Source organism: Ictidomys tridecemlineatus, chromosome 5 (assembly GCF_052094955.1).
Source record: "Ictidomys tridecemlineatus isolate mIctTri1 chromosome 5, mIctTri1.hap1, whole genome shotgun sequence".
Classification (NCBI taxonomy): domain Eukaryota; kingdom Metazoa; phylum Chordata; class Mammalia; order Rodentia; family Sciuridae; genus Ictidomys; species Ictidomys tridecemlineatus.
This window is the reverse complement of record NC_135481.1, coordinates 148,559,726-148,583,722: the sequence shown is the minus strand read 5'-3', so window position 1 is coordinate 148,583,722 and position 23,997 is coordinate 148,559,726. Positions and strand designations below refer to the sequence as shown.

The 23,997-nt window shown below is 36.4% G+C and overlaps 1 protein-coding gene across 4 annotated transcripts; it reads left to right on the top strand.

Annotated features, from left to right (window-relative positions):
* The first annotated feature begins 91 nt into the window (after positions 1 to 91).
* Positions 92 to 23,384, top strand: Lins1 (lines homolog 1). Of its 4 annotated transcripts, none has more exons than XM_078051261.1 (7): positions 92 to 225; positions 15,046 to 15,545; positions 15,644 to 15,733; positions 16,576 to 16,717; positions 17,214 to 17,804; positions 18,996 to 19,167; positions 21,210 to 23,384. In XM_078051261.1, exons 2-7 carry the CDS (start codon positions 15,132 to 15,134, stop codon positions 22,087 to 22,089), a joined length of 2,289 nt encoding a protein of 762 aa, XP_077907387.1. In that variant the 5' UTR covers positions 92 to 225; positions 15,046 to 15,131; the 3' UTR covers positions 22,090 to 23,384. The 4 variants fall into 4 exon arrangements, with proteins under 4 accessions (XP_077907387.1, XP_021578533.1, XP_077907386.1 ...); XM_021722858.3 differs by having other exon boundaries at positions 92 to 586; XM_078051260.1 differs by having other exon boundaries at positions 92 to 596.
* Positions 23,385 to 23,997: the final 613 nt, after the last annotated feature.

The window sequence follows — 23,997 nt, the reverse complement described above, 5'->3', positions numbered from 1 at the left end:
CGCGACAGTTAGGAGAGGCGTGTCGATCGGAGCTAACACTCGTCTCTGATTGGTCTCACTCACTTCCCCTCGGCTTCCCCGCGGAGGCTTCCAAGGCTCCGCCCCTGGCAGAGGGACTCGAAGTGGTTGCTAAGAGACACTGTACACCGAATGGTGGCTGTGCGCATGCGGGAGGAGTGGATTAGCGTATACATTCCGTGAACTACGGTGGCCCTGAAAGAACAGGTGTGAACTTGAATGGCGTTGCGAAGGCCGAGAGGCCTGAGGCAGCTCCCGGACAGGTAACCCCAAACGGTCGTTGAACTGAGTGACAGGAGAGACGTGTGTACAGCAGAGTGAGGGTCCGGTACCGGAGCTGGGGAGGTAGCAGTCTCCACAAAGTGAGGAGGGAAAGGCCCTGACCCGCCGCCTCTCCTCAGCGCTTCCAGTGCTCAATCTTTGGGGCATCTGTCGGTCTCAGAGACCCGGTGAGCTACCAAGCTGAAGATGCCTCCCGGAGGCTGCAAGGTAGCATTGTCTTTGGAACCGCGGTGCTGGCTCAAGGGCTTTCCTGAAAGGATAACGATCCTCTGGTCCACGGTTTCCTGTGAGTGAAGGTAACGGGAGAGTGGGAAACATGTAACATGGGCACATGAAGACGTGTTTATTAAATGCGTTAATTCATTTCGCTAGTACTTACTGGCCAAGCACTGTTCCAGTCTTTGAGGAGACAACAGAAAACAAGAGAAAGGCAATCACTTGTGTTTTCATTTCATCAAGGGAGACTAATACAGGATGATCAGGGACAGTCTATACTAAAAGCAAAATAAGAGGATCGAATTTGCGAGGACGTGATGGGTTGTTTTAGGTAGTCAGGAAGGGTCTTAGAGTGACATTTGAGCAGCAGTCTGAATGACAAAGAGCTAGCCATGTCGGTTGTAGGGGAAGAAATTTGCAGGTAGAGTGAATCAGAAGCTTTTGATGCTGGAATAAGCTTTGCTGTTTACAGGAACTGAAGAAAAAAATCCATGTAGCTGAAGCAGAGAGTAAAGGGTAGGGGGAGAGCATTGATAAGATTAGAAGGTGTGGGACAGGCTGTGGATCTTGCAGCACCTTGTTTGCTTTGACACTCTCTTATTTATGTTTGAAAAGACCACTGGCTCCTCAATAGAGAAGACTGGTGGGCCGCTGGATTACAGCAAATATGGTCAGCTGTTATACTTGTCCAGGCAAGAAATGATGTCTCAGACTAAGGTCACCCAGTACATCAGACATTTGACTCCCACCAGTATCCTCAAAAGTAAAATACCTACTTGATTGAATATGAAGGAAGTATTATAATGTATCGACTACTTTTATGTAATTAGATATATTAGGATATTTTGTGGCAGGTGGGAATCATAACCACTTAAGTTTGTTCTCTCCTATTTTCTTCTACACTGTCATTCATTTATTCAAGAATATTTGCTTAGTGCCTTCCATGTGAGTCATCTACGTGTTTATGTGGACAAACAGGGCTCAGTTCTGCCCAGAGAAGCTCATAATCAAATGTGGAGGGAACCAAAGAACCAAAGTTGAGGAGAATGCAGTGAAACAGATACTGTGGTATTAACCTATGGATTATATGGCAGGACTGCCTGATCCTGACTTGCATATGTAAAAGGCTCTCTGAGGGTAATGGTTTCCAAGTTGAAGGTGGAGGGTGGAGGTTGAGTATGATTTAGTCAAAAAAAAATGGGTTACACACAGCCTGGTAGTCTCTTAAGTGCACAATTTCTAGGGACCTTAGAAAAAGCATAGAGCTTAGTTTGTGGTCTCAGAAGTGAGGAGACCCCAATAGTTAGATCTCAGAGGACCTAGTAATGCCATGTTTAAAGGGCTTTGACTTTATCCCAAAGAAAGTAAACATTTTTTCAGAAGGCAGTGGATGTAAGGTGGGCCAGATACAACCACTTAAGAAAGAATCTATTGCAATTGTCTAGGATAAAAGTGGTAAATGCAGCAATGACAGTGAGGATGGAGGGAAGACAGATGGGGAAGGGTTGGAAGATGCCCAGGTTTCTAGCTTGGGTAACAAGGAAATATAGAAGTCATATTGAACTGAGGAGTATAGGAGAAAAGCAAGTTTGAGGGAAGAGACAAAGAGTTGAATTTGCCAAGTGGAGGGTTCCAGAAGGTACTTGAGTACAGACATGTGACTTGGAGTGGTTCAACTTACCATAAGTATCTGTAGAAATTGTACTTCAAATTGTACTTTGGTCTTTTCCTAGACTGGCAATAATGCAGTCCAGTACTCTCTCAGTGGTGCGCAGTGGCAGTGAACCACATCCCAGTCAGCCACAGGATCACCAATGGAAACTACCAGTACTCTACAGCATACTGTATTTTTTTGGATATTGCATTTTGTGGTTTTGTATCCCATCAAATCTACAAAATGCCAGTCTATGTCTATGCCTCCTATATCATCTGTATCCATGTAATCATTCTGATTTTGTTTTTCACTTTCCATAAGGTATTCAATAAGTTATATGAGATATTCAATGCTTTATTATAAAATAGGCTTTATGTTAGGTCATTTTGCCCAACTATAGGCAAATGTAAGGGTCTGAGCATGTTTAAGGAGGTTAGGCTAAAGTATGATGTCAGTAGGTTAAATGTATTAAATGCATTTTTAACTCATGATAGATTTATCAAGAATAATATCATTGTAAGTCAAGGAGCATCTATAGAAAGCTCAGAAAAAATATATTTAAAGACATTGAAAGTCCACAAAATTGATAGAGAGGACTGAACACTTAGAGATCCCAACATATAGGAGACCAGAAGAGGAAGAGGATCCATTAAGGGTGACTGAGTAGGACCTTCCAAAGAGGGAGTTCCACTACATAGTTATCCACATGAACATATGCTTATTTTTATTATAAGGAATTTTCCCCTTTGGCCAAGAATTCCAACAATGAAATTATAAGTGGGAAAAATAGATTAGTAGGGAGAGGAGAGTAAAATGGTATATTTTAAAATCTGACATCTCACACTGATAGAGAAGGCACTTGAATGTTATAGATTAATGGTTAAATTAATATGCATATCTGGCGAGTGCCAAAGATTTCGTTCTCTTGTTCTGTGTAAGGCTTTTCAGAAAATACAAATTTTTAGAACATCTTTTTATTAACCATTTGCTTGAATTAGAAAACCTAAAAGTTGGGTTCAGTAAGAGCCAGGTTGCAAATCATGCAGGGAATTTTCATCATTTCTGGTTGTTTCTTGAAGCTAAAACCCTTTAGAAAGTGTAGTTATATAACTGTATATTCAAAAGAATAAACGCCAAACTCTGCAAGCAGTTCCAAAACAGAGATCTCAACAAGAGTCTAAAACAGTAATATGTCATTTAAAATGAGGTAACTCTTCCTAAAACAAAATAAAAACACTTTGATGTATACCATATATTTTGGGGTGTAGAACTTCCAATTTTTTAAATCATTTTTAGTTTGAATCTCATTATACTTCTTATCAGTCATATTTCAAATCTCTAAATTTCCCTTTTTCCTTAAAATAGATAGGTGAAATATAGTTAGAAACTATTGTAATTTTAGGAATAATCAGAATAGCATTTGTAATTAAATGGTATTAAATTATAGTAAATTAGATGGTTTTAACTTTACCATGATGTTTTCCTAATTTATTATAAAAGCAAAACAACTTCCCAGGAAATTTGAAAGGCATTTAGAAGACCTCACCTTTAATCCAACTATACTACCTTGTAGTTTTTTGTCTGTTCGTTGAGATAGCATCTTGCTGTGTGCCCAGGCCAACTTCAGACTTGGGATCTTTCTGCTTCAGTCTCCTGTGTAGCTGGCCTAAATATATTTTTGTAGTTTATTTTTGTCTTTATTATTTTACATAGCTGCAACAATACTTGTCTTCTAGACTTAATCTGTTCATTCTGTCTATAAAGTTAATCCTGAGAAGTTTCCTTACAGGGAACCTTGATCTCTACACCAGGCCTCCAATATTCTTCAGGTGATGGAATTTCACAGTAGCAAAAGAATCTAGGAATCATCTGATCCAGTGATTTTCACATTTTTTTTAGCAATAGTAATACAATGTATGTGTGTGTGAATGTGTGTGTGTATGTGTGCGTGTGTGTATTCATGTCTTATTAGCAACAATGTTGCTGTGTTAGGCCCTATTAACAGACTGGACCAAACCAGAACAGAGTCACCTGTGTTAGATGCCTGTAATGTAAGAACTAAAAAACAGGAGATGCCCAGCAACAAATCAGAAGGGGCCCTGTGTGCCTGAGCTAGCAAAATAAGGATGCCCCCTCTTTTTTAACCTGATAAGGAAAATAACTTCGAAATGACCAATCCATTTTTTTTGTTTTTCTCTCCTGCTCAGCTCATTGGAACACCTTCTCAATTCATGAATTATTAATTTGAAAGAAAAAACTATTGAGAAGGACATGCTGGTATATGCCTTTAATCCCAGCTACTGGGGAAGCTGAAGCAGTAGGAATTGCAAGTTTGAGGCCAGCCTAGGCAAGTTAGCAAAATCTTGTGTCAAAATTTTAAAAAGGACAGGGATTGTAGTTCAGTGGTAAAGCCCTTGTCAAGCTCCAGAACCACAGAAAATGCCTAGTAGATCTTTAAACTAAATTTCTTGAAAAAATTTTTAATAGCTCATGTATTTATAAGTTAAGTTTTATAATATGTACTAATTATAAAATCAGGAAATTTCAAACTCCAAAAGAAGGAAAGAGAGGGAGAGAAAGAGATATATAAATATGTAAATGGTTATGGAGAACATATTGTCTTATAGCTGTCACAGCACTCATGCAGCTCAATGTATTTGCTAAATACTGCTTCATCTGAAAGATGAATGTATATGAACTCTTGGTGAAGGACCTAATCACTGAGTTGTTTCCTGATTGTCAGCTCTTCCATATTTTTGGCCATTTGTTCTTCATCTAAAGTCCTGTTGGGCTGTGGATATAGTTCATTGGTAGAGCACTTGCCCAGCAGGCTCAAACCTCTGGGTTCGATTACCCATAAAATCCTGTGATCAAGTTGCAAGTATTTTTCAAGTGTTTGAGAGATATTATTAAATGGCCTATTAAATTGTGCTATTAAATTTTCTAATTCTTAAATTAGAACTTTTCATTGATTTAAAAACACTTTAGATAGTAGAGGTCTTGGAGATAATTTTGTTTTGTTATGTTTGCATTGCTGCAGATCTAGTCAGGGACTGCACATATGCAGAGATTTGTTTGTTTCATTTGCAGGGTGCTGGGGATCAAACTCAGTCCTCTTATCTGTTAAGCAAGAACTCTACCACTGAGTTCCACACCCTGCCCTAGGTTACAGAGTATTTTTTTTAACAAGTTAACATTGATTAGGTTTTAATAGACATCATTTTTATTCACTTAGATAACATCAAATCGACAAGAGTTTGAAGCACTAATTTTACAACATATAAATGAAGTAACTCAGGAATAAATATTTCTGAAGTTTAATTCATAAAACTCTATTCAACCAGAATTGAGTTTATTCCTTGAGTAGAAAAAAATTATAATTTGTAAAATGCCCAAGTGCCGCAGTCTGGCTGGGCAAAAAATAACCGAGCCGCCACACAGCCTTTTAGGTTCAAACAGCAACTCTTTATTCCCGAACTGTCATGGGCACTCTACACACATTTTCTGGGAACACACACTCGCTCCACCAGGCTCCGTGTGCCAATTCTCTCAGAACCCCTCTCAGAACTCTATGGGAACTCCAGAGTAGCAGCAGGATCCGCCCTAATCTGGGAGCCGCCCTAATCCCGGAGCAGGGTCACCTTTCAACCATTCCCTCTGGCAAAAATGCCATGCATCATTCTGACTAAACTCTGGCTGGAAACACCCAAGTTCCAATGCAGCAATTCTGATTTAATTGGTCTCTGGAGAGTCCAGGGTTCAAGGATGTTTCCTACTGTTCCAGTGATTTCAAAGGTCTAGAACCACCACCTGGGAGGCTACATCCTGGCCCTTAAAGCACTTGTTAGTTGAGAGAATAAGTAGTTTATGCTCTGATTGACAGTACATTTCATTCTGGGACTATTGAGGGACCTGGTCTAATGAATTAGAGCTATCATAGACACATGCAGTACATTGACATCCCATTAGCTATCTGGTCAACTGTATTTGAAAGGAAGCAGGGATGGGGCTGGGTAGAGAAATTCTACTGTAGATCTTGGTACCATGGTCCCAGCATAAAGAGTACTGAAGGAAAGGAAGCTAACTCATACCTTTTGAGTTCCTTGGGGCGCTGACCTGGTAATTTCAGGGATTTTTTTTCTTCAAGGGTAATTTTAATTTGCTCTTTACCACAATCGTTTTAAGATGTGACTTTAATGTGTACCTCTTATATTAAGCACATTGTCAGGTATACAGTAAAGACCGAATGAGCTCAGAACTCAATTCCTGCTATAGATACTACTATATACTGTGTTTATATATGTTTTATTTGAAATTTTTATTGTAATTTAAAATTCAGAAGTTACAAATTACATGGTATTAGGGGTTGGGAATATAGTTCAATGGTACATTGTTCCCTCATGCAAAGAACCTGAGTTCAATCCCCAGTGAGGGGGTACCGATAGACAAAAACACACTGGAGCATATTTTAATATTATTATAGATGTATATGCTACTAAATTTCTCTTCAGGAATATGTTCCACAAATATAAGTGCCTCCTATGCTAGAAATTGGAGAAGTAATGAACTAAGCAGACTGCTCTTACTGAATTGTTATCTAGCATGGGAGGGTTAGGGTTCAACCTATTGAACAAAAAATTAAAATACAATTGTGACATGTTCTATAAGGCACAGCATCAGTACTGGGAGACTGAGAACATCAGAAGAGGGCGGGACTTCAGAGAAAGTCATAAATAATTAGGCTTAAAGCTAAAGGAGAAGTGGGTAGAAGAGCTTTTCCAGACATAAGGAACAGCACAGTATCAAGGTCCAGAGTCAGGAAAGAACTTTTCAAGGAGACTAAGGGAGTATTAGCATCCCCCTTGAGTCACATAAGTGAAAACACTTGTAACTTAGATGTATGCTACTTAAATATACCTTACATGTGTACCTTCAGTGTATACTACTTCATTGAGGAAGCCTTTTTTTTTTTTTTTAAATAAACTGAAAACCAAATTGTCTGTAAAGAACTCAACAGTTCAGTAAAATCTGGGTAGTGTCATACAGACATTCACTAAATTCTCCCTGACACTGGTGGCAGATTTGGGGAGGATAGGAGGACTGCAGAGATTGAACAGAGCATAGACTGGTAAAAGTGAATGAGTATAGAAAACCTTTCAATGAAGGATTTCACTCTGAAGGACCACTTAAAACAAAACCAGATTATAGCAATTAAGAGTAGAAAAGTTGCATTTAAAAAAATATTGATACTCAGGAGGGTTTCCATTTTTAAAATACTTAGTACTCATACAATTTGATATAAACCTAAGCAACTTAGAGTCTCATCAGAAAAAAATGGATAGTTTGATCAGTGAGTCTCAAAGTGTAGTCCCTGGTCCATTTCTTAGATCCTCCTGAGACCCACAAAATCAGAATCTCAATGGGGGTGGGGGGTACTCTCAGCCATCTGTGTTCTAACAAGCCTTCTAGGGAATTCCAGTGTTAAGAGTTTGATTGATTTAGACCTTCTCCAGGATTTCTTCTGACAATGAACTATGGTTGTTTTGTTTTGTTGGTGGGGATATTCTTTTTGTTTTGTTTTGTTTTGTTTTGTTTTGTTTTGTTTTGTGATGCTGAGGAGTGAACCCAGTGCCTGGTATGTGGTAGGCAAGCACTCTTTATCACTGACCTACACCCCCAGCCTAAAGCTCTGATTCTGATATCCAACATCAATTTGTGCTATGTTGGAGAAAAGTTAGCTTTTGGAGTGGTCAAATAAGGGAGCTACTTGGGAAAGATACATGTGGATACTTTCTAATGATGTAGTTTATGTTAAATGCTACAATCCCTGTTATTCCATGCTCCTAAAAACAAAACTACTTCTTTATTTGTTTAAAACTAATACCAGCTGTTTATGAATTTATCCAGCAACTTTGTATTTGCTGATATCTGCATCTTCCCAGTTCAGGGTGATTTGTGTTGAGCCTACTCAGGGTTTCATGTGGTTTAGATGATTACAACTTTGCTTTTGTGCTGTTTCCCATCTTTTAGTTCATGTCCTGCCTCCTTTCCAGAGGCCCCAGATCTATCAGTGCTTACTGAATTTCCTTATCAAGAATCTGGTAGCCATCCTACACACACACACACACACACACACACACACACACACACACACACACAAGAATCCGGTGACCAATATTTTCTTCAACCCCCTATAAAAGAGGGAAAGAGGACTATCTTTCTCAAAATAAACCATGTTCATCTTTTTAATACCACACACAGAAATGCAAAGGAATCAGACAGATCCCAAGGTGGATATTTCAGGATTGGATTTCATTTAACCTTCCTAGCATCCTGTGAGCTGAGTACCATTATATGACCTTTGAACACAGAAAGAGACTGAGGTTTAGAAGATAATTTGCCCCTGTGATGACTTTGATTTAGTGAAGCCATTTGACTCTAAGGCTTTTATTGGGTATACTACTTTAACAAAAAACCACGTAAGTTTCTGAGCCTTTTATCTATAACTGGATTGCCAGCTGTTATCTTCATACTTAAAAATTAAATAAAATTTTTGGCCATTATCAGAATCCAAGGACAAAAGTTTAATTGGAAGACAATTTATAAACACTTGAGTTTAAGAGTTCTGGGCTGGGGGTGTAGCTCAGTGGTAGAGCACTTGCCTAGCATGTGCAAGGCCCTGGGTTTGATCTCCTGAACTTTAAAAAAAAAGTAATAACAATAACTAGGGAAATTGTTTAAAATACAAATTATTGGGCCTCATTGCAGAGCTACCACACCTAAAACCCCTTAGGTTGGGCCATGGAGTCTTTTTTTACAGCCTTTTAAGTGATACTGACAGGCTAAACTTTGAGCATGATTGTTTTAAGAAGGGGTAGTGCTACACCCTCAGGCTAGGGCTAGTACTTGCCACTTGTCCCTGTCAGGCTTGAGGGTAAGGAGAAGTTCAGTTCCCAGTCGTTGAGAAAGTGTCCTTCCTTCTCTGCAGCCCCCCAAATCTCCTAATGGAGTCTATTTGGGCACTGAGAAGGGTGAAGAGTTAATCTAGCCAAGGGGAAGATACCCAGCACATGGCTTGCTGTTTGAAAGATGTCCCCTTCCCTTCTTTTGACAGTAGAGAGAGGTGCTCTTGAAGAGCCAAACCACACCCATTTTGTTTTTTTCTGGCATAGTTAATGCGATTTTGATTTTGATGGGGAAGGAAACCAGAATCCTGCAAGAAGCATTTGTTTGGAATGCTTCAACTTTTGCTTTAAATATCTTAATATCTAGATTAAGTAGCCTCTCAGATTTGATTAGATTTGAACCTATTGTTGAGCTATGCTAAAGCCCAGTATTGAATCTATTAGCAACTGTAGTAGCCAAGTCATATGTGAAAGTTTTTGACTTTTAGTAATATTGACTGTGAAAATAGATGTTTTTCAAATTTAAAGACTCCCAAAGTAGCAATTTCCCCATGTAGAAAGGATTAAATTACTAGCAGCTTATTCTTTGATAATTTTGAATTATCAAAGATGAGAGTATTTTCCAATGAATAGTCTTATATAGAAATATATTTAAGAAAACCTTTTTAACCTTTTTTTTAATACTGTTTAGTTTTGGATTAAGACATTTTGAAATTCAAAATTCTAATGTGTTTTTTTAAAACAATGAATATTAATGAAATAATCTGTACATTAATGCTGAGAATCAAAAGACTGATGTATATAGCCAAAATAGTTGAATTTTTATTTAAACTTTTTACTTTGAGATAATTATAAATTCACAAGTTGTTAAGAAATAATAACAGTACAGAGAGATATTATGTAGCCTTTACCTAGTTTCCTCCTATGGAGCTAACTTAGCACAATGTCACAGCCAGAAGTTTTTTTTTTTTTTTTTTTTTTCCTTCTGTGCTGGGTATTGAACTTAGGTCCCCCACATGCTAAGCAAATGCTCTACCACTGAGCTATATTCCCAGCATAGTCAGGATCTTGTCATCAACACCAATCTCATTCAGAGTTTACTTATATTCATTTGAATGTATACTTAGTTCTATGTAATTTTATCATCTGTGTATTTTATCATCTATGTAAGTTAGTCTGTCCCTATCAGTTCATTATCACAAGGATCCCTCTGTTACTCTCTATAACCCTACCCACTGAAGGAGAGGAGGCCTCCCTTGCAGCTGGCAGCCACTAATCTGTTCTTCACTCCTTATTTTATCATTCAAGAATAGAATTATGAACTACACAGCCTTCTGAGATTGACTTTTCCCCTTCAATCTAATTCCTTTGATTTTGCACGTATCTATAATTTTTCCCTTTTTGTTGCTGAAAGGTATTCCATGGTGTGGATGCATTCCAGTTTACTTACCCATTCACCAAGTGGAGGACATTGTGGTACAGATTTAGCTTTTTAAGAAACTGCCAAACTGTTTTCCAGAGTAGCTGTATCAGTTAATATTTTCACCAGTCATATAAGAGGGATCCAGTTTCTCTTATGTTCTTACCAGTATTTGGTGTCACTGATTTTTGTTCTAGCTATTTTGAGAATGGTCTTTCACTGTAGGTTTAATTTGCATTTTCCTAATGACTAATGAGTTTGACCATCTTTTCATGTGTTTATTTGCCACCTCTGTATCCTCTTTAGTGAAATATTTGTTCATAAGTCTTACCCATCTGAGAGTTCTTTATATATATTAGGTACTTGCTCTTTGTCAGATACATGGTTTGCATATATTTTCTCTGTTTATATCTTGCCTTTCATCCTCTTAATATGATATTTCACAGTGCAAATTATTTTAACTTTGTCAAAGTCCTGTTTACCAATTTTTACTTTTATGAATTGTGCTTTTAGAGTCAAGGATTTACTTAACCCTAAATCCCAAGGATTTTGTTCAGTTTTTTTCCTAAAAGGCTAAGTTTAAGTTTTGCATCTATTTTGAGTTAATTTAGTAGAAAATTAAAATTATTTTAATTGTAGTACAATCGCAGTCTCAGTCACTTAGATTCATAGTACCTGTAAGCTGTTGATGACCTGATGTCGAAGTGGGATCATTGCAACTTTTCTTGAGGACCTGATGGGTTTGTTGTAGTTACTAAAACTTAATATAAAAATTGAATCAATCAAGCCTTTGGCTGCTGAATATTTCTTTAAAAAAATTAAATCTTGGTTTGCATTGGCAAATTGCATAGTAATGAACCTTGAAAATGATTGGGGATTGGTATTCTGTTTTATGGTATGCCCAGTAGAATGGAAGGTCAAAGATTAGGCTGTATGAGTTACTACTTACTCTTAGGAAGTTTATTCACCTGTCATTCTGGGCTTTGTGGCAGCAGAGGAAATTTGAAGAACCGCACTTGCCTTCTAACTTGTCTTGGTACCTTCCTAGGCAGCCAGGAGTGGGAGTCTACTCTTCCCTGTCAAGAGGCATGTTCTGTAGATACCAAGAGATGCACTGCTTGTTCACTTGTCCTGATTTGACCCCTCTAGTTATTTACTCCCTTTCCAGGCTAGACAGGCCTCTCTTGTTTACTATGTATGAACAGTTTCAAAGCCTCACAGCATCCAGAGTGGCCTGCTGCTTTGTTCTCATTTCTTACAAGCTTGGTGTCTGAAGGGTACGCCTTCTTCCAGGCCAGCATGGTTATGCAGCTTGCCATGTGCCAACCTCAGAGCAGGCATTTCTGGAAAAAAAGTAGTTGGTTCATCCCCCTAGTTTGCTTTTTCAATTTTCATCCTTTCATTTAACACTACAATTGTTTTAAAAAGAAAATCTACAGTTTTCAATTTTCAACAGGCTACCCACATTTATTTTAGTGCAGATTTATTTGGTCTCTCATAAATATTTTAAGAAACAGTGTAATTAAGAAAGGTTTATGTTTGATTTGGTCCCAACAGAAGCAACCTAGCAACTGGTCCTCATTCATTTGTCATCTGCCTGACCATTAGTCTTTTGTGACCCCATCATTTCTCTTCTGTTTCAAAGAGTCCATTTGAGTCTGGGTTGTTTGTTTTTTGTGGTTCTGGGAATTGAACGTAGGGGTATTTTACCACTGAGCTACATCGCTACTCCTTTTTATTTTTTATTTTAAGATAATGCCTCACTGTTACTGAGGGTCGCACTAAATTGCTGAGACTGACCTCAAACTTGCTACCACACCTGGCTTAAATCTGTATTTTTAGTTTAAAGTTTACAACTTTTCAGCCTGATTTCTTTCTCATAGCACAGGGTCCTACCATGACAGAAAGCAGGTTATTTTCTCTCTGAAATATTTATTTATTGATGCTCACTTTCGTTTGTATGCTGGAAAGATTGCACTGTACAAATTTGTCCTTTATGCCCATAGAAATGATCAAATAGCAAATTCATTTTCCTTTATGGTAAAATTTAAGAATTTATGACCCATAGAAATATCATCGGAAGTATTTTTATTGATGTAGGATTGAAATAAAAATAGTTTCATTTGTTGCTAAAATTTTTAATGAGTTGAGCACATAATATTGATTGAAGCCTAAAAGATTCTATTTTAAAGTATCAGTAGTTTTATTGAGAAGAAATGTTATTGTTAAAACTAAAAAAATAAAGAAAAATAAGTATGATAAAATTAGAAGTAGATAAAATTTGAAGTAGAATATGAAAACCAATTTCTGATATATAACTGACAACAGCCAAGGTGATGATTTTATTTAGGCTATCACAATAGGGAGAATGTTCTTCAGTGGGAAACCTCTCAAGGAGGAGGAAGAGATTTTTATAGAACAAAGAAAGCGGTGTACCACTCAACACCTGTAGTTTCAACTACTTGAGTCTCAGGCAGGAGGATCTAAAGTTAATGGCCAGCCTTGGCGACTTAGAGAGACCCTCACCTTAAAAAAAATAAAAACTAAGGAGTCATGAGGGGAGGATAGAGGTAGGTCCTACCTGGGAATAAGGACAGGGGCCAATCCTTCCTGGTTGGCTTCTTCCTGGAATACAAAGGGGCACAGTGCTCTTAACTATAGCTGCTTTCTGGGAGCACAGTGTTCTGATAAAATTTAATGCTATCAGATGGAAAAAGATTATCATTATTTATATATATTAATCAATCATCTTGAATGTATATTGCAGCTTGAAAGTAGGAGTCAGAAAACTTACCAAAGCTTTGTTCATAATTTAAAAATCTATAGGTTTCTTGTATTTATCTCTGTATTAGAGGTCTGAAACAGGACAGCTTTGTCTGGTGGGGTGGCCAACAGTTGAAATTTCTTAGAAGCTAAATAGGGGGAAGAAGCCAGTGTAAAGAGGTGGAAGACCACAGCTAGGTTGGTGGGCCACACTGTAGAAGTGAGGTCCAATGTAAGTGGTCATCTTCAAAGTCTCTTCTGGAGAAAGAGGTTAAAGATGGGTCCAGCATTTATGCACAGGTCAAGATGGAGAAGAAAAGGTTTTGTTAAAAGGTAAGGTTTAAGAGGACAAAATCATGACCCATATAAAATGAACAATTATTACATATTTTACTAAACTCTTTAGTTCATGAGGGAATCAGGCAGATGTCACAGCCCATTTCAGGGAGAAGTAAGAGAACCATGAGTTAATATGGAGTAAAGGAATATTAAAATGTTTACAGGTAGAAGCAAAACCAATTATTTGCTTGTCTATGGATAAGAATTACTTGCATTTGTATCAATTATCTACAGTTAAGAGATGCAAAATAGCTCAAAGGCAATGAAAGGGTCAAAGCCCCCATAGGATCAGGTCATTCCCAGAGGCACCAGTATTCCATTAGAAGGATATTCAGTAAATCTTTGCTTATGCCAAAGTCTTTATACTACATGCTTCCTCTGATATTGACCCATCAGTCAATGACCCATATTCTGTGCCTTAAAAGTCCTTTCTGACCTTAAATGTCCATTTCCTTCCTCTTCCTGGTCTTCATCATGTCCAGGAAGTCCTAGACAACTGGAATGTCTAAATTTACGTCTAGCTACAAATACAGTTTGCTCATGTTTGGATTACTTTCGCTTCATATTTTGTCTTTTTCTTGAGACATTTGAAAAATATTTTTAAATAGGTGATAATTAAGACTCTTGCCATTATCTTATGTTATAAATTGGAACTTAATGAGCAATAGCTATAATATCGTTTGGCCATATAGCAATCTAACCTCACATTTTCATCTATAAATTGGAGGTTAAGTTTAATGAATTTTAGTTACCCCAATGAACTGGGGCGATTTTGCCCCTAAGGGACATTTGACAATGTCTGTAGACATTTTTGGTTGTCAGAATCTGGTGGGTGAGCCTGGGAGTGCTTTGGAATGTAGGGGTAGAAGTTGGGAATGTTGCCTAACATCCTACAGAGCCCAAAACAGCTCTTGACTACAGAGTAATCTAGCTACAAATGTAAACAGCACTGAGCCCTGGCAACCCAATGAGCAGTGTTAGAAGAAAGTTGATGTTTTTGTTGTGATAAAATCACCCTTAATTTTTTGCCCTTAAGTCTATATAGAAAGCATACATTTTACTGTTATAGTCTTTTTCGGGTTGGGGGCGTGCCAGGGATTGAACTCAGGGGCACTCAGCCACTGAGACCACATCCCAGCCCTATTTTGTATTTTATTTAGAGACAGGGTCTCACTGAGTTTCTTAGCACCTTGCTTTTGTTGAGGCTGGCTCTGAATTTGTGATCCCCCTGCCTCAGCCTCCGGAGCAGCTGGGATTACAGGTTTGTGCCACCATTCCTGGCTCATTATTATAATCTTAAAGTGATGTTCTTATTATGAATTTCCATATTAGAAATTCAGCAACCAATATTACCCTTACTTGAGACTTTGTGGTTAAGTGGAAACAACAGTTGTCTTTCTGTAATATGAATATTACACTCAATATTAAAATTACTTCTTCTATTTTAGGCTTTACTGAAGAAGCATTATAGAGATTCATCACATTTCTAAGATCAGTATTTACAAATTGGAGTTATCAGCCATCTTAAAGATTGATGTTGGATATCAAAATGAAAACCTTCTGTGAAGTTTTAGAACAGTTATACAAAAAAGTACTTACTGGAACCATACTTGAAGATGACAGCCATGATTATGTCTTTTACCTCAACCCAGCACTTTCAAACCAAGATTGCTCTGCAGCCAGTTCCTTAGAATGGCTGAACACCGATGCTGTGCCGGGCCAGCATCAGCTGCCCTCCATCAGGGTGTCTACCATTCCTGAAGCACCTGTTTGTGTGAAGAGACACTCTCAGATGAGCGATGCCCGGGAGATGATGCTCCTTCAGTTAACTGTGATCAAAGTGATGGTAACCAGGATATTGTCTGTTGAAACTGAGATCCATGCAAAAGAGAAATACAGAGATATAATTAAAATTCTTTTGCAGTCAAATGAAATTGATTCTAAATTGGTAAGCCAATTTTTATCGATTTTGAAGACTTAAAAATTTAAAATAAATGTTTTAAGAACATTCAGTAGTAATGATTACATGTATTTGTTTGGTTGTAGATCTGCATGTTCCAAAATTCAGACAAATTGTTGTCTCACATGGCCGCAAAGTGCCTTGCGTTGCTTCTGTATTTCCAGTTGAGAGAAAAGGTAAGCTAAGTGATCAAAGTATGTTATTATTTCTCTTCTAATATTTTCAAAGTTGTTCTTTGACACTTGATTTTACACCTTCAGGTATTTGCATTAATCAAGTATTTGCTTACGTAATAACGTGAAGTCCACAAAAATCTAAGAATCTAATAATACAGTGGTGGCTTACATCAAGAATTAAAGTCTTAAATACATTATAAATTATAATAAATCAGATTCTTAACCTTAAAAGGTGGGTTTCACATCAGAGGCCATAACTTTCTTCACATTCTCAAGAAAGTAGGTTAGACCCCTCTCCACAAAAAAGGTTTAGGCACCTCTGTTTGAGACTAAGCTTGTTTTCAGTGGCTAATATAAGTTAATTTTGAGAATGGTCCTCAGCATAATGGAAAAAATATATCGATACATTTAGAATCAGGTTATCCTCTTATCTGTGAATTAGTTAATAAGCAATTCTAAGCATCTACTGACTTCTTTCAGCTATAAATGATTTGTTTCCTTCTTAAAATAACATTTTTTTCTGATTATAAAAAGATGTTATTGGTAGTAGGAAATTTGAAAAATGTGACAAAGTATAAAGAACAAAATAAAAGCTACACATCGTTTTACCACCTAGAGATAAGATTGCTAATATTGGCATGTTTCCTTTATTTCTCTGATATATTGATTTTCTTCACTTAAAGAATATTAGGATGTTTTACTTCCTTCTTGATTAACCAAATGTTATCATGTTTTTTTTAGGCAAACAAGTAAACAATGTTGTATATAGTTGTGAATAATAGGTAATTTATGATTTTAAAGAAAGTACTAAATCATAAGATTTTTTTATTTCTTCCTTATAGATAATGTTAAGTAATTCCTGGATTGCTTTTTGCCAAAAAAATCTTTCTGGATATTCTGAGAGTGATGAAGCAATACATTGTCTCTGGACTCTTACAGCAGTAATGAAAGAAATCTTTAAAGATACGTGTTCAGAAAAAGCAGGTACACATTACATTGTCCCATAAATAGTCATCATCTAACTTCCAGGAACATTATATTTATAATCAAAGAAAAAAAACTTACTTATGATCTGTTTGAAGTATAAAAAAAAAAATCTTTCCATATTTTGTATGTATGCCTGCGTGTGTGTGCACATGCCATGGGGTTCAAATCTAGGGCCTCCTACACGTTAGGCAAATACTCTACCACTGAGCTACATTCCCAGCCCAAGGATAACTTTTTTAAAAAGAAAAAAAGTTACAAGGAAAAAAATAAAGCTTTTACTTATTATCTGCTGCTATTGGTGTTTGTAAAGTGAATGTTAATCATGGTTAATAACTGTTAATCTCTGTATTCTCATTTGTTCATACTCTAGGTAAATATTCCAAACCTATCTTTTCTCTTATGAAGTGATATTTATAAAAATTGAATTATAAAATTGCATTTTAAAAAGCTTTGTTTTCCCTATTGTGTATAATTACTGTTTTTATAATTGCAGAAATTTTAAAGCAGTTCCTGACTCCTTTTGATACTACTCTTGAAGTGTTCTATGATTCCTTATTCACTCAGCATTTTAAAAACTGTCAGAAACCTTCTAGAATAATAAACAGCTTGGTATGTTTCCTGGAATTGCTCGAACTTCTCATAGCCTCCAGAATCTACCTGAAGTTACATTGCAGGAGCCAAAGGATTTTATTTTTGAAACCTTCTTGTGTGCTAGATGTTCTTACCTGGCCTATTCAGGCTTTTGTCAAAAGAAAGTTGATCATTTTCATCAAAAAGTGCCTTCTCTATAAAGTGGGCGAAGACCTGTGTCATGGCTCTGTTCCTGCCATGATATCGCCAGATCATCACTTAGACACGGACATGTTGGCTTTAGCTAATGCTGTTTTGCAAGCTGTGCATCTCGGGTTGTTGAAGACATTGTCTGTTCATAGAAAACCTTCCTGCTTTGGAGGTGATGAAGTTCAGCCTGGATGTGCATATCTCTGTGGTCCAGATCATGTGATCCTTAGAGCAGCAAGTTTAATTACAATGAAATCCTTAGAAATCAAATTTCAAAGTGATACCTCAACAAATGAAATGAAAGGTAATTCTCCAAATCCCTTTTTTTTGTGCAAACTAATGTATAATTATTTACTTCAGTAAAATAATTCTTAATTATCAAATCTCAGGACTAGTATGAATTCCATTAATTTAAGATTTTTCCCCCAAAAGAAATAACCTTAAGGAACATGCCAGCTTTTTGTGGGCTAACTGAATGTGTATAGCATAATAAATGACTTCAGCCAAAAAAAATTACTCTCAAGTCATCTCATAATAAATGATAGAAGTCAACTCATATTCAAATATTTGTATTTTATCTATATTATCATTCATGAATGTAGTATTATCTACTTATGTGGATTGCTGATAATTAGAAATCAAATTAAAACTAAAGTATGAGAAGTTATATTGATGAAGAAATTGTTCCATATAATTTCCAAGATGATAAATCAAGTGTTCAAAGAGCCTTGTAAAGTATGATTTTCAGTGTAGGTGTTGGAGAATACATGTCCTCTATTTCATTTGAGAAAAATGAACAGTAAATGTCTACCAAACAGCCTACTGTGAAAAGCATAAATTGTAAACAGTGACTTTCCTGGACTGCTTTGGATATCATTGAGCTTTTAATAACTACTTATTAGTTATAATTTTTGTAGTTACAATTTGGAACACTAGGTGGCATCTATTGTATAATTCATAGTTTAAAAATTCCATAAGCCTTTTTGATATTTTTTGCTTAATATTAAGCAGAACTTTCTTTACATGCTTCAATAAATAACAACAAAAAAATATTTTCTGTTATTTTGAAGGAAAAACTTGCTTGGTTGTATTGTCTCTAGTAAAAAGCAGCTTTGGTATCCAGTGAAAAGACCTTTTTTCATCATTTATATATATGCTTTTATCAAGAGATCACCATGTAATTTTTTTCTCAGCTATATTGTAATTACTTATTTGTCACTTGTGCCAAATAGACATATAGCCATTTTTAAATGCATGCTTACATTTTAAATGCATGCTAACATTTTAAATGCATCTTTCTAAATCACTTTTTTTCTCTGAGCCTCAGTTTCCTCATTTATAAAATAGAAATACTCCCTAATTTATATAACTTTTAGAAGGTGTGAATTATGATCTAGCACTTTAAGGTACTTTATTAGAAATTTGTATATAGGCAAGGTATTATTAATGTATTCATAAACTATTGCCTACACTTAGAAACTTGCATTTTTTGAAGTTGATTTACACAGGTTCATGTCTGAGTTACTGACCTTCTTAAAGCCTCACCTTCAGCCCTCACTGCAACTACATAATCCATGTGAATGGCTGTCCAGGGTATTCATAGAACAAGACGATGACATGCTGGAGGCTGCCAAGGCATCAATGGGCATCTACCTAAAGTTGACCAGGTTAGTGAGTTTAAAGTAATTATTGAACTATCCGCAAGCCAAAAGGCAGGAAACATTTCAGAAAATGTGCTGAGTGTATTATTTACCTTCCATCAATTGGGTGGTGGATCTTGTGGTTTCCTCCTAAGTTCCAATTCCTTTCTTTAATCTTGCCTTACACGCAAACAAGATTACATTTGTATTATTATGATAACTTGGCAGACTGGGCAGGGGATATAGAACTGGGCTGGAATCTGAAAACCTGGGTTCCTATATAGTCTGCATGTCTGCTTTACCTGTGTAGTTAGGGGTAAGCTAATTCACTTCTGTGAATCACATTTGATGGGTATGATCATTATTCACCTCTGAGACTTACATTTCTGTATAAAACTTCTGTAAGATATTTTTTTCCTTTATAAAAATAAGTACTGACTTATAAATAATCAAAGGAACAGTTCTATATTTTCACTGTAATCTACAGCCACATTTTAACTTATACCTTCTTCAGGCAAGTATGTAAAATTAATTTTGAAGTTTTGTTACTGGTGACATTTCATACTGACTCTGTTTCTACTTTATTAAAACAGCTGCACTTAACAGCAATATCTTCTTGTGGCAAATATCTATAATTGCTTATGAAATTAATAACTGATGACCTTTTCCACCATTTCTGCTCTGCTTTATTAAAACCCTAAAGTATTTGCTTTATTTCCATTTCTTTCTTGGCCTGGGAGAAAGGGATTTCTCACTAATGATCGGCGGTGCAGCGTTGTGCTGCCAGTACTTGCTGTGTTATGACACTGCTGGCAGTGGCTGCTTTCAGACCAAGTGTTTGAGGCCAATTTTCAAAAGGTTCTAATCAAGAACACAAAATTCCTGCATGTGATTTGAATTAGGCTCAAAAATGGTAAAATAAAAATTCATACTGAAAATGCACAGGCCTATAAGAGCATATCTTAATTGTATTCAAAGTTGACTTCTTAAGAAAGAGGAAGCCTCTGAATTAAATTTGCTTTATATGTGAATTTCTCTGTTCATTTCAGTTCAGTGTCCCAAATGGCATATACTTATGGCATACATACTTTCAAAAAATATGTAGTTATATTAAAGATTTTTTTGGTGGTAAATGATGGAAATCAACTCAAACTGATTTAAACAAACAAAGGATTTATTGGCTCACTATGAGGAGTTCTTAAGGGATTTAGTTGGCATCAAGGATTTAAATTGTCATCAGTTACTTCTCCTTTTTGGTATCTCACAATTCTGAATTAACTTTAGGCATTTGCCATTTGTAAAAGAGAAATATCTTCCCATATAATCCAGCTGCACTTTTGAAGTTGCTAAAAAGTACAGAGGCACTGTGTAATAAAAGTGTGAGCTCTTTGTGAAACAGTGGCATTTGACTTCATGAATTGGTTTGCCTCAATATAAATTGTGTCTCAATGATATAGTAGTTAAAAACAAAAATACCTCCATTAAAGGGTTTTCTAAATGAAGTCTTTCTTTTTGAATATTCTCCAAAGCAAGAATATTTTATGAGCTACTAGCAGCTCATCAGGCTTACCTCAGTCTTAGAATTATCACCTTTCATATCTCAAGTAAAATTCCCAGCAGAGATCTGAATAGCTCACTTGAGTCCCATATTCAGAACGAATCATTGTGGCCAGCAAGGATCATGAGTGCACTGATGGGTCAGTCTGGGTTACTTGCCCACCTCTGCTGAGGAGAGTGGGGAACTGGTTTAGGTTCTATCTCTACCTTACCACATAGAATTGGTTGCCCAAAAGAATGAAGGGTTCTGATGTCAGGATAAAGGATGGCAAGACTTCTGTTAGGCAGACAAAAAGTGGAAATGCCTAAGACAGTGGACTTTGTTTTATTAAGTCAAATTCTCTTAGAGTTTGTGGGGAAAAGGATTGGTTTTGAACTTTTTTCTTTTAAAGTTATGGGTAGATTAAAAAGTAAGGTGACAGGTGAATATGTGGCATGTGAATTAAATCTGTCAAAACTGTTATGTTTATAAAAAGTCATTAATCTGAGTTCACCATTACCTTCATTTTCAGAGAATGTGAGGCTACGAAAAGGTTGACCCAAGAAAAGGAAATGTGGATCCGTCACACCCATGAAAATGGTTATAATCCTCACTGTATTTTCTTTTTCTTCCTAAAAAATATAGGATTTGATTCTATAGTTCTTCTTGACTTTTTGATTTCATCAGAAACCTGTTTTCTTGAATATTTTGTTAGGTATTTAAAATTACTGCAAAAAGACTGGGATAATTTTTTCACTATCTGTAAGTTCTTTGATGCATCTGAATCTCAATATGGCATAAATATTTGTGGTTGTGTCCCCTCACTAGTCCAAGACAGAAGCACCAACTCCATACTGCCTCATCATTTGACTGCTCCTAATAGTCACAAAAAGGGACACGCTTGGGTCCCCAGGGCTTCTGGTGATTCTTCTGAACCACTGAACCAGGTTGTGATATCCAAGGAAACCCATACCATGGGGGATCATAGTCTGTCTTCCCCCCAGGCGTCTCACAGTCTGGTAGATTATGAAGACTCTGATGATTCTGAAGCAGAATCCACAGACCAGTGTTTAGTAAAAAGTGAACAAACATCTTTACACCAAGAAGCAATTAAGAAAATTCAGGATCCAGCTGGGTTAAGCAGGGATAAAAAGGAATTTAACCATGAGCCTCAATCATGGCCTCTGATTGCAAAGGAATCTACTACTTCCTTCATTGATTGTGAAGCAGCCCCAAATAACACTGTCTCCGAAGCAAGAATATTTTATAGAATAATAAAATGTTTCAAAGAGCTACAAGATGCCATTTGCCGTTTGCAAAAGAGAAATCTCTTCCCATATAATCCAGCTGCACTTTTGAAGTTGCTAAAATGTACAGAGGCACTCTGTAGTAAAAGTGTGAGCCCTTTGTGAAACAGTAGCATTTGACTTCATTAATTGGTTTTCCTCAATATAAATTGTGTTTCCATGATATAACAGTTAAAAACAAAACAAAACAAAACAAAAAAAACTCCACCAAAGCGTTTTCTAAATGAAGTCTTTCTTTTTGCCTATTGGAAGCAGCCTAGTGCCTGAAAAGATGCATCAAATGCCATATCACTTGATATAATTTTATGCCTCTTGAAATTGATGGTGATTCAAGCACATACAATTTGGGACAGTTCATTGTATTAGTTTCCTAGGGCTGCCATAACAAATTACTACCTACTTAACAACTTAAAACCACTAAAATGTATTCTCTCAAGTTCTGAGGGCAGTTAAGTCCAAAGTAAGGTGTCATCATGGTCATGCTTTCCCTTAAAGCTCTGGAGAAGAAACCTTCCCTGCTTCTGGTATTGCCAGCTGTCTTTGAGGTCCGTTGCTTTGTATCTGTGTTACTCGTGGCATGGCATGTGTGTCCATGTCCATTTTCCCTCTTATAAGGGCAACAGTCATTGGATTAGGCCTCATTCTAATCCAGCATGACCTTGTCTTAACTTGATTACATCTGCAAAGAACTTTTTCTAAATAAGATCATGCTTACAGGTTCCAGATGGACATGGATTTGGGGAATGAAGGTCTATTGTATGAACATGATCCACTGTATGAATGTGATTGTTTTTTTAAAATTTCTAGGTGACATATAATATTTGTAGATATTTATGTGGCACAGTATTATAATTGAATACATGTTTATAATGTATATTGAGCAAGTCAAGGTAATTACTATCTCCAACTCCTCAAAATTATCAATTCTGTCTTGTGAACCTTCAAATTCTTCTTTTCTACTTATTTTGAAATGTTTGTTGTTGTAGACTATAGTTACCTCCTATGCTGTAGAACATTAGAACCAATTTCCCCATCTAATGATTTTGTGGTACTCATTATTCAACCTCTGTCCCTCCTTTCCTCCTACTTTCCTAGTTTCTAGTGACCTACGTTCTACTCTCTACTTCTATGTGATCAATTTCTTTAACTTCCACAAGAGTGAGAAAATGCAGCATTTGTCTTTGTCCTGGCTCATTTAACTTTTATAAAGTCCTCTAGTTCCATCCATGGTGCTGATAAATGACAGGATTCCATTATTTTTAATGAGAAAATATTTCATTATGTGTATACTGTGTATATATAATATACCTCTAATGCATTCTTTCATTAATGGATGTCTAAATTGACTACATATCTTTGCTATTGTATACCATATTGCAATAAACATGTGCATGCAAGTATCTCTTTGATATACTGATTTCATTTCCTTTGGCTATAGACCCAATGATAGGATTATATGGTAGTTCTATTTTCAATTTTTTAAGGAACCTCAATACTGTTTATGTTCCATAATGGCTGTACTAATTTACATTCCTGCCAATAGTATATAAGAGTTTTCTGTACATCCTCTCCAATATTTCTTTTTCTGTGTAAGAGTTTTCTGCACATCCTCTCCAGTGTTTGTTTTTCTGGTTTTGTTTTTTGTCTCTTTTGACAATAATCATTTTAACTCGGGTGACATGTTATCTCATGTGGTTTTGATCTGCGTTTCTCTGATGTTTAGAGGTTGAACATTTTTTCATATACTGCTGGCCATTTGCATGTCTTCTTGTTTCTAATAATACTGGGGATTGAATCCAGGGATGTTTGACCATTGAGCTACATCCCCAGTTCTTTTACTTTTTATTTTGAGACAGGATCTCACTAAGTTATTGAGTTTTTTCCTAAATTGCTGAAGCTAGTCTCAAACTTGAGTCCTCTTGCCCTTGCCCTCCCCGACCCACCCTCGTGTCTAGAATTTTGTGTCTTTCTTTGAGAAAGATCTCTTCAGGTATTTTGACTATTTTTCTTAAT